Source organism: Salvelinus alpinus, chromosome 18, assembly GCF_045679555.1.
Source record: "Salvelinus alpinus chromosome 18, SLU_Salpinus.1, whole genome shotgun sequence".
Classification (NCBI taxonomy): domain Eukaryota; kingdom Metazoa; phylum Chordata; class Actinopteri; order Salmoniformes; family Salmonidae; genus Salvelinus; species Salvelinus alpinus.
In genome coordinates, this window is record NC_092103.1 from 41,942,678 (window position 1) to 41,953,009 (window position 10,332).

The following is a 10,332-nucleotide window of genomic DNA, read 5'->3' on the forward strand; positions in this document are numbered from 1 at the left end:
GGGTGTCGGGCGTTCGTAAATTCATCGGTTATTCTGCGCTTTGGCACACTCAGACGAGAGTGCTATGAAATCGGAGTCGATAGTCAGAGTGAATTTACGAATGCACCTTTATACATCAGGTGAAATATCTGGCTCATTGTTCAATCTGTGATTATTGGTTGGATGGTTCGAGCCCTGAATGCTGAATGCCTGAAATCCGTGGTATATCAGACAGTATACCATGGGTATGACAAAACATTTATTTTTACTGCTCTAATTGGGTTGGTAACCAGGTTATAATAGCAATAAGGCACCTCAGGGGTTTGTGATATATGGCCAATATACCACGGCTAAGGTGTGTGTGTCCTAGCACTCCGTGTTGTGTCGTGCATAAGAACAGCTCTTAGCGGTGGTATATTGGCCATATACCACACCCCCTCGGGCCTTATTGCTTAGTTATACCCCAGGACATGACCACCCACGGAGCCTAGCTTGACTTGTTTGTCTGTGGCTGAATTTTATGTAGGCTACCTGACACTACAAGCTCCACAACAAGCACTGTATGTTGCTTTGTTTAATGACTATCCTAACAGAGAACAGAGGAAGTTATACTATGGAACATTTAATACATTAAGTGGTTTCAAACCTTTTTCCTTTTTTTCCCCTTAACAAACAACTAACATCAACAAACAAAAGAGGAATAGTCACATACAAAACAGCATACATACAAACTTTTTACATTGGCAGGAATCCTACACAAACAAATCATATTCATTAATAATACTACAGGTTTTAATGAACTTTTTTTGTAATGTGCCCCCCCCCCCTCCCGTCGGCTATCCGACCTGAAGATCACTGATGTCATGATTTGACCTCCGAGTACCCAGTTGTCTTAAAAGCACCATGAATGTGACCAGGGACCAACTACTGTGTGCTCAGGTCTCCTGCCACAACAACACTGTAGCAGCCCACTGAGCTAAAGCCTATGGCTATAAGCTTGGGGGGAGCTAACTCAAGTCTTCAGGTCTCAGTAGTAAGTGTATGTCACTACACTACCACTGTGAACATGCTTGATTTTCTTTGGACAAAAAAATGCAAGTCCTGCCCCATCCCCTTCCACTCCCACATACTCAGACCTCCCGAGTGGTTAAAGTAGTGATAACGGTCAACATAGATCTCTGCCCTAGCGCCAGGACGGCTTGGAGAAAACATACATGAAAGGGGAATAAATTAAAAACATATTAAAAGAGGTGCAGTCAGACCAGTAATAGTGGAGGATCGTGGACATTTCCTGTATGATGATCAGGAATGGATCAATAAGTTGATCATGCATAGGCAAATGTATCTGTGCCTCGTCTCCTTCACACAACTGAAAAATATCCTAACGCAGCCAAAAATAACAAAAATTTAATATATTTTTATTCATTTAGTGGAACAGTCACATGACAACCTAAACATAAAGTCTCAATTTCAAAGTGCAAGAAAATCAAACAGTACACAGTGCATGCCTTGAATTGTGGAGTTTCCACCACCAAGTACAGTATAAACGTGTAAAAATAGGATGCTGTTTATTAACAAATGTTTGCAAAGTCTTGAGCAATTTACTGTGGCGTACAGTAGAGTTCCTCTTGATGAGTTTAGTCAGTTTTTACACTCAGGGACAATTTTTTAAATACATTTTTTACACTTAGGGACAAATTTCATTCAGACCTGACAAAATTCCACAGAAAATAGCCTGCTGTTAGCTAACCCAGCCAAGTCCAGTTCCGATCAGGTCCACTCCACCACATATCTCCCCAAGCCTCCAATGAGCAATGCGGTTGCATCAGGTTCTGTTGTCCAGTTTACTGAGGGTGTCCATTTTGGGTTGGCCCACAGTGGGGCTGTATTTCCTCTGGGATGGGATGGCAGGGAGCACCTGCACGCTCCTCAGAGGGTCTCCATTCAGCATGGGCAGGAAGGAGCACAAGGACGGGCTTTGGGGGATCCCTGGCCTCTGGGACTTGGAGGTCAGTGGCGGCGGGAGACCCCCTTGTCCCCGACCCAGGGTGTTGAGAGGCAGGGACTTGGACTTCTTCACCCCTTTAGAGACTTGGTCTGGTGGCAAGGAGACTGCAGAGGGAAAAGCTTGTAAAGTGTTTGGTGTTGTGTTGGCAATCATGTCTACAAGAAGGCCAAGAATAAGCTTCTTTGCATCCTCAATTTGCTTTCTATAGTAAGAGGACGCACCTCCACCTCTCAACATTTGTACATACCTACCTGTGCACTGAATGTGACTCTGCCGCTCTGGAGGGAAACACTACAGCCACCGTCTACATACACTGCCTCAAGACTTGACCCAGAGCGTCACAAACGCTATGTGTAACCTCTAGTACCACTAGGCTGGCTATACTGAAATTGTAGTGGAACATGTTGTATAGATTGCGATGCTGACAGTGATACTAAGATATGACAATACATCGCCAAGGATGTTTCCCTTACAGAATATAACATCAAGCGTTGTAGTTATAGCACAGAAAGTAAACGAATTCATGCATGCATTCAGAGCTCTGAAGTTTTCAAGGCTACATAGTCATGAAAAAAAGTACTTACACCGGTGGGTACAGTGGTCACGAATGGGGGCCAAGCAGTTCCGTGTTAGGGCAGTCTCCCTCATGTTTAACCTGTCCAGAGTTAGCAGGTGTGTATTTGGAGCTTTGGTGAAGAGAAGTACATAATGTTATTAGCATGCACTTGGATGCATACATTGTGGTGATGTAAAGCAGAAGTTACGTTCCCTTGTTGAGAAGAATCATCAAAACTCAACTGCATAGTAGTTCACACGTTTTCTCATGCGTCACTCCCTTGCTATTTTAGACAGGCAAGAAAAATGGTTAGGGCTACTGGTTTTGAATCGAAGCGGACTCAAGGTGTGAACAGTGAAGTCAAGTGTAGCTATCTACAGTATATTATCTTAGCAGGATGTGGCTTTTTTGCTAACTGCTGCTTAGCTCTGGTGAAAGGACAGTGAGATGACTCACTTGATAACTCATGAGAATGCACCACAAGTTTCTATGTTTCAGTAAGTCACACATCCCCTCTGCTAAGTTATCCTCTCCTTTTGTGAAAAACTCAACCCATCTTACCTTGTGAAATACTTACTCATCTTACCTTGTGAAATACTTAACTCATCTCACCTTGTAAAATACTTAACTCATCTTACCTTGTGAAATACTTAACTCATCTCACCTTGTGAAATACTTAACTCATCTTACCTTGTGAAATACTTAACTCATCTCACCTTGTGAAATATTTAACTCATCTTACCTTGTGAAATACTTAACTCATCTCACCTTGTGAAATACTCAACCCGTCCTACCTTGTGAAATACTTAACTCATCTCACCTTGTGAAATACTCAACACGTCCTACCTTGTGAAATACTTAACTCATCTCACCTTGTGAAATACTCAACCCGTCCTACCTTGTGAAATACTTAACTCATCTCACCTTGTGAAATACTCAACACGTCCTACCTTGTGAAATACTTAACTCATCTCACCTTGTGAAATACTTAACTCATCTTACCTTGTGAAATACTTAACTCATCTCACCTTGTGAAATACTTAACTCATCTTACCTTGTGAAATACTTAACTCATCTCACCTTGTGAAATATTTAACTCATCTCACCTTGTGAAATACTTAACTCATCTCACCTTGTGAAATACTTAACTCATCTCACCTTGTGAAATACTCAACCCGTCCTACCTTGTGAAATACTTAACTCATCTCACCTTGTGAAATACTCAACCCGTCCTACCTTGTGAAATACTTAACTCATCTCACCTTGTGAAATACTTAACTCATCTCACCTTGTGAAATACTCAACCCGTCCTACCTTGTGAAATACTTAACTCATCTCACCTTGTGAAATACTCAACCCGTCCTACCTTGTGAAATACTTAACTCATCTCACCTTGTGAAATACTTAACTCATCTCACCTTGTGAAATACTTAACTCATCTCACCTTGTGAAATACTTAACTCATCTCACCTTGTGAAATACTTAACTCATCTCACCTTGTGAAATACTCAACCCGTCCTACCTTGTGAAATACTCAACCCGTCCTACCTTGTGAAATACTCAACACGTCCTACCTTGTGAAATACTTAACTCATCTCACCTTGTGAAATACTTAACTCATCTCACCTTGTGAAATACTTAACTCATCTCACCTTGTGAAATACTCAACCCGTCCTACCTTGTGAAATACTTAACTCATCTCACCTTGTGAAATACTTAACTCATCTCACCTTGTGAAATACTTAACTCATCTCACCTTGTGAAATACTTAACTCATCTCACCTTGTGAAATACTTAACTCATCTCACCTTGTGAAATACTTAACTCATCTTACCTTGTGAAATACTTAACTCATCTCACCTTGTGAAATACTTAACTCATCTCACCTTGTGAAATACTTAACTCATCTCACCTTGTGAAATACTCAACCCGTCCTACCTTGTGAAATACTTAACTCATCTCACCTTGTGAAATACTTAACTCATCTCACCTTGTGAAATACTTAACTCATCTTACCTTGTGAAATACTCAACCCGTCCTACCTTGTGAAATACTTAACTCATCTCACCTTGTGAAATACTTAACTCATCTCACCTTGTGAAATACTTAACTCATCTCACCTTGTGAAAAAGTCAAGTAATAATACCTTGTTCATTCTTGTGTATGTATGGGGCTTGGTGTGGGCAGAGGACATCCGTAGGTCCATAAGTCTCATGGTACAGTTTGTCCAACAGCCTTTCTGTTGGGGGTGATATCCAGGATTTGTGGGCCAAAATGGACTGATTGGACTCGGTCTTCCAGGAATGACTAACCAACGCTTGTCCCTTCGGCCTGCTGTCAAATAAGTCATGCTCACTCTTGCTTTTCTGAGAGCGGTGTGCAAAGTGGTTGACCATCGGCCTCGTGGCTTGACTCTGCTCCACAGCACTCTGGGAGATGGCCAACAAAGACGTGCCCAGATTGATGGGCGGAAGACTTTGCGTCCGTATAGGAGGCAGTCCCTTGTAGTCCTTCGCCGTCCGGATGTCGAGTGGATTGAGTTTCTGCGCTGCTTCGACCGAAGGCCGTTTCCTGACTTTGGAGCGTTCGTTTTCAAGCTCCTTGGCCGAAGAGGAGTCAGCCAGACAATCGAACATGGTGATGATGTCATCCACCTCTGAGGTCTCCTCCCTCAGGTGTCCGTCGCGGCCCAGCTCTCTTTGGCGGGCGGTGTAGTGCTCCTTCCTCTTGCAGGAGAAGATCTGGTTGAGCATGCGGAACTTGCCCTCCTTCTTCTGGGACGGGTCACTCCCCTGAGAAGACAGCTGGGATGGATCACTCCCCTGAGAAGACAGCTGGGATGGATCACTGCCCTGGGAAGACAGCTGGGATGGATCACTGCCCTGGGAAGACAGCTGGGATGGATCACTGCCCTGAGAAGACAGCTGGGATGGATCACTGCCCTGAGAAGACAGCTGGGATGGATCACTGCCCTGGGAAGACAGCTGGGATGGATCACTGCCCTGAGAAGACAGCTGGGATGGATCACTGCCCTGAGAAGGCAGCTGGGATGGATCACTGCCCTGAGAAGACAGCTGGGATGGATCACTGCCCTGAGAAGGCAGCTGGGATGGATCACTGCCCTGAGAAGACAGCTGGGATGGATCACTGCCCTGAGAAGACAGCTGGGATGGATCACTGCCCTCAGAAGACAGCTGGGATGGATCACTGCCCTGAGAAGACAGCTGGGATGGATCACTGCCCTGGGAAGGCAGCTTTCTGGCTGAATTGGATCTGTAGGCAATCAATCAATGAGAGCATGGAGTCTTATTCACAACTCTGGTTTAAAATGGATGGCAGGCATTTTCTTTTCCAAGAGATTTTTGGCTTTACTAATCTGCAAATAATCGACATGTCCGACTGCACACAGAATTATTGCATGGCCATTTCCACTTGTAATTAATGGAAACTACACACACACACACACACACACACACACACACACACACACACACACACACACACACACACACACACACACACACACACACACACACACACACACACACACACACACACACACACACACACACACACACACACACACACACACACACACACACACACCGAATGCAGCGTTATTCAACCTGTTGTCAGCTGAGAGGAGCTTGATGCAGGCAGTGTGGCCACAGTACATTGCATATGTGAGCGGTGTGTTCTCGTTGATATCCCTGGGCCCCGTCTCCACCCCTAGTTGCAGTAAGGCCTGGACACAGTCCTCCTTCCCCGCTGCTGCCGCCCAATGAAGAGGGGTTCTGGAGAATGAACAGATCTTATTCTATACACTGGATCAGCCTATCATGAATAGTGAAGTTATTCATGATAAGTCGATGAATTTACCAACCAGTAATGGGAAATTCCACGGTAACAGAATCACGGCACAAACAGCACAAACCAAATTTTGCATCTGCACTGTTCTTCAAGTAAATGCATTTTTGCTAAATGTTCAGTGGAAATTGTTAAAAGTAGTCCTTGTGTATGGAGATTTATGGTTTGTTTAACTTTACAATTAATGTTTTTTGTTTGACAAACAGAGACTGGAAACATAGACTGGTGGCATGCAATTTCAAAGAAAACAATGTGCTGCCATTTTTGTTACCGTTCGTCCACATCCAGGGCCTGCAGGTTGGTCTCGGCAAAGCGCGCCAACTCATAGAGGATGTCGCTGTATCCAGCGGCAGCGGCGATGTGCACGCAGGTCTTGCCGTTTTCGTCGTCGTAGTTGATGACCGAGGAGCCCAGGCGGTGCTCCAGGATGAGAGAACACATGAATCTGCTGCCACTCTGCCAGAGAGTTAGAGAGAGTTAGAGAGAGAGAGAGAGAGAGAGAGAGAGAGAGAGAGAGAGAGAGAGAGAGAGAGAGAGAGAGAGAGAGAGAGAGAGAGAGAGAGAGAGAGAGAGAGAGAGAGAGAGAGAGGAGAGAGAGAGAGAGAGAGAGAGAGAGAGAGAGAGAGAGAGAGAGAGAGAGAGAGAGAGAGAGAGAGAGAGACAGAGAGAGACAGAGGCAGAGACAGAGGCAGAGGCAGAGGCAGAGACAGAGACAGAGACAGAGACAGAGACAGAGGCAGAGACAGAGGCAGAGGCAGAGGCAGAGGCAGAGGCAGAGGCAGAGGCAGAGGCAGAGGCAGAGGCAGAGGCAGAGACAGAGACAGAGACAGAGACAGAGACAGAGAGAGAGAGAGACAGAGACAGAGAGAAGAATGATTAGAACAGCAGGGTTTTAAATCCATTGAATACGACTGTGTTAGCTGCAGGGAGCTAAGGCAAGTCTTCAGGTCTAAGTCAAGGTTACTCTTCAACGCAAGCATGGTTCACTGAACCACCTCTGTTTCATACAAAGGCCGGATTTGCACTCAGAACAAAAAATAATCGAATGACTTATGTGTGTAATGAAGATATGAATTGGTTTCTTTAATGCAACAGGGCAGGGGAAGTTACAGTAGATGTGTGCTGACTGAGGAATAGGTCCCCGCAGTCCATTTTAATCTTATTCATTGTGATCAAAAAGGCAAAACTCATCCTAGATCAGCACTTCAACTTTGAGACACTTGATATATACAGCCTCTGACCATCACTGCTATGAATAATTGCAGTGACAGTAACAACCTAATTATGTGGCAAATTGACAAAGCTGACTAAGACAACTCTGACCACATAATAGAATATGTTGCAGTGTTCTGTCCCACCAGACAGACTTCTTCATTTCAGACTATTTTGGGATTCACATGTTACAATATGGGCCAGGTGGCGGCACTAGTATCCTCAATGGGAAACAAATGACATAAAACAGAACTAATGCATGATCACTGCATGGTTGCTCAGATGTGTGAGTCTAGAAGTGGATTTATCTTCAATGCATAGTATGTAATGCACATGTACCTGCAAGTTTTCAAATCTACTCGTGTAGAAGCTTTAGAACTAAAATATGTAGTGTAAAAGCTTTCAGCCAATGTGGTTTCATATATGGCGGATTATTGCAAACCTCGAATGAAGCCAGAAATAATTAACAGACAGTTACGAAACTAAAACGGTCAACAAATAAATAAATACAGTGACCAGCAAAAGTATTAGGACAGTGACACCTTCTTTGTATAATTTTGAAATGATACCATGACTATGAGGTTAAAGTGCAGACTGTCAGCTTTAATTTGAGGGTATTTCATCCATATCGGGTAAACCGTTTAGAAATTACAGCACTTTTTGTTAAGTCCTCCATTTTATGGGGCCAAGTATTGGGACAAATTCACTTCTGCAAATTCACTTGTATGTGTATTAAAATAGTCAAAAATGTAGTATTTGGTCCCATATTCCTAACACACAATAATTACATCAAGCTTGGGACTCTACACACTTGTTGGATGCATTTGCTGGTTGTTTTGGTTGTGTTTCAGATTATTTTGTAAATAAGAATAGAATGTTACTTAACACTTCTACATTATTGTGGATGCTACCATGATTATGGATAGTCCTGAATGAATCTTGAATAATGATGAGTGAGAAAGTTACAGAGCCATAAATATCATACCCCCCAAAAAATGCTAACCTCCCCTGTTATTGTAATGGTGAGAGGTTAGCATGTCTTTGGGCTATGATATAAAATGCTAACCTCCCCTGTTATTGTAATGGGGAGAGGTTAGCATGTCTTGGGTATGATTTTTGTGCGTCTGTAACTTTCTACATACTACATTTAGCAGACGCCCTTTTCTAGAGCAACTTACAGTTAGTAAGGCATGCTCAAATGACAATCTCCATTGAAATAAGGCTTCATCTGTGTCTGGGAATCTGGCCCCTTAAAGGCCTTGTTCAAATCCCACAGTGGCAGTAAGTTTTCCCCTTTCTGCACTGCCCAATGGAGGGCTGTCTCCTACCTGCACTGCCCAATGGAGGGCTGTGTCCTACCTGCACTGCCCAATGGAGGGCTTTCTCCTACCTGCACTGCCCAATGGAGGGCTGTCTCCTACCTGCACTGCCCAATGGAGGGCTGTCTTCTACCTGCACTGCCCAATGGAGGGCTGTCTCTTACCTGCACTGCTCAATGGAGGGCTGTCTTCTACCTGCACTGCCCAATGGAGGGCTGTCTCTTACCTGCACTGCTCAATGGAGGGCTGTCTTCTACCTGCACTGCCCAATGGAGGGCTGTCTTCTACCTGCACTGCCCAATGGAGGGCTGTCTCTTACCTGCACTGCCCAATGGAGGGCTGTCTCCTACCTGCACTGCCCAATGGAGGGCTGTCTCTTACCTGCACTGCTCAATGGAGGGCTGTCTTCTACCTGCACTGCCCAATGGAGGGCTGTCTCCTACCTGCACTGCCCAATGGAGGGCTGACTCCTACCTGCACTGCCCAATGGAGGGCTGTCTTCTACCTGCACTGCCCAATGGAGGGCTGTCTCCTACCTGCACTGCCCAATGGAGGGCTGTCTCCTACCTGCACTGCCCAATGGAGGGCTGTCTCCTACCTGCACTGCCCAATGGAGGGCTGTCTCCTACCTGCACTGCCCAATGGAGGGCTGTCTCCTACCTGCACTGCCCAATGGAGGGCTGTCTTCTACCTGCACTGCCCAATGGAGGGCTGTCTTCTACCTGCACTGCCCAATGGAGGGCTGTCTCCTACCTGCACTGCCCAATGGAGGGCTGTCTCTTACCTGCACTGCCCAATGGAGGGCTGTCTCCTACCTGCACTGCCCAATGGAGGGCTGTCTTCTACCTGCACTGCCCAATGGAGGGCTGTCTTCTACCTGCACTGCCCAATGGAGGGCTGTCTTCTACCTGCACTGCCCAATGGAGGGCTATCTCCTACCTGAACTGCTCAATTAAGGGCTGTCTCCTACCTGCACTGCCCAATGGAGGGTTGACTCCCACCTGCACTGCTCAATGGAGGGCTGTCTCCTACCTGCACTGCCCAATGGAGGGCTGTCTCTTACCTGCACTACCCAATGGAGGGCTGTCTCTTACCTGCACTGCCCAATGGAGGGCTGTCTTGAAGTCCTTGTCCACGAGTGTGGGATCCGCCCCTTTCTGCAGGAGAGCCTGCACATGCTCAGGACGGTTGTGGAAAGATGCCCAATGAAGAGCAGTCATGCCCTACAGAGAACCAATGAGAATTGGTCGCAATGCAAACTAGACATAGCTAGAACACTGAATGCAGCATCATCTTAGTTTATCACTCCTTATGAGTTTTACCTGAACACATCAACTTAAAACTAGGGCCTGGGCCTTTACCTTGTCAGGTGGTCAGAAAAACTCAAGGCC

The 10,332-nt window shown here is 45.3% G+C and overlaps 1 protein-coding gene across 1 annotated transcript in view; it reads right to left on the bottom strand.

The window, feature by feature from the left end:
• Positions 1–1,376: 1,376 nt before the first annotated feature.
• The window catches only part of ankrd55 (ankyrin repeat domain 55), a 19,618-nt gene continuing 10,662 nt past the window's right edge, over positions 1,377–10,332 (bottom strand). Inside the window, exons 6-11 of the mRNA XM_071351363.1 lie at positions 10,036–10,164; positions 6,682–6,866; positions 6,170–6,337; positions 4,690–5,816; positions 2,572–2,673; positions 1,377–2,091 (exon numbers count right to left, since the gene is read on the bottom strand). Coding sequence (XP_071207464.1) covers positions 1,805–2,091; positions 2,572–2,673; positions 4,690–5,816; positions 6,170–6,337; positions 6,682–6,866; positions 10,036–10,164 — 1,998 coding nt within the window. The 3' untranslated portion in view covers positions 1,377–1,804. The remainder of the gene's footprint in view (positions 2,092–2,571; positions 2,674–4,689; positions 5,817–6,169; positions 6,338–6,681; positions 6,867–10,035; positions 10,165–10,332) is intronic.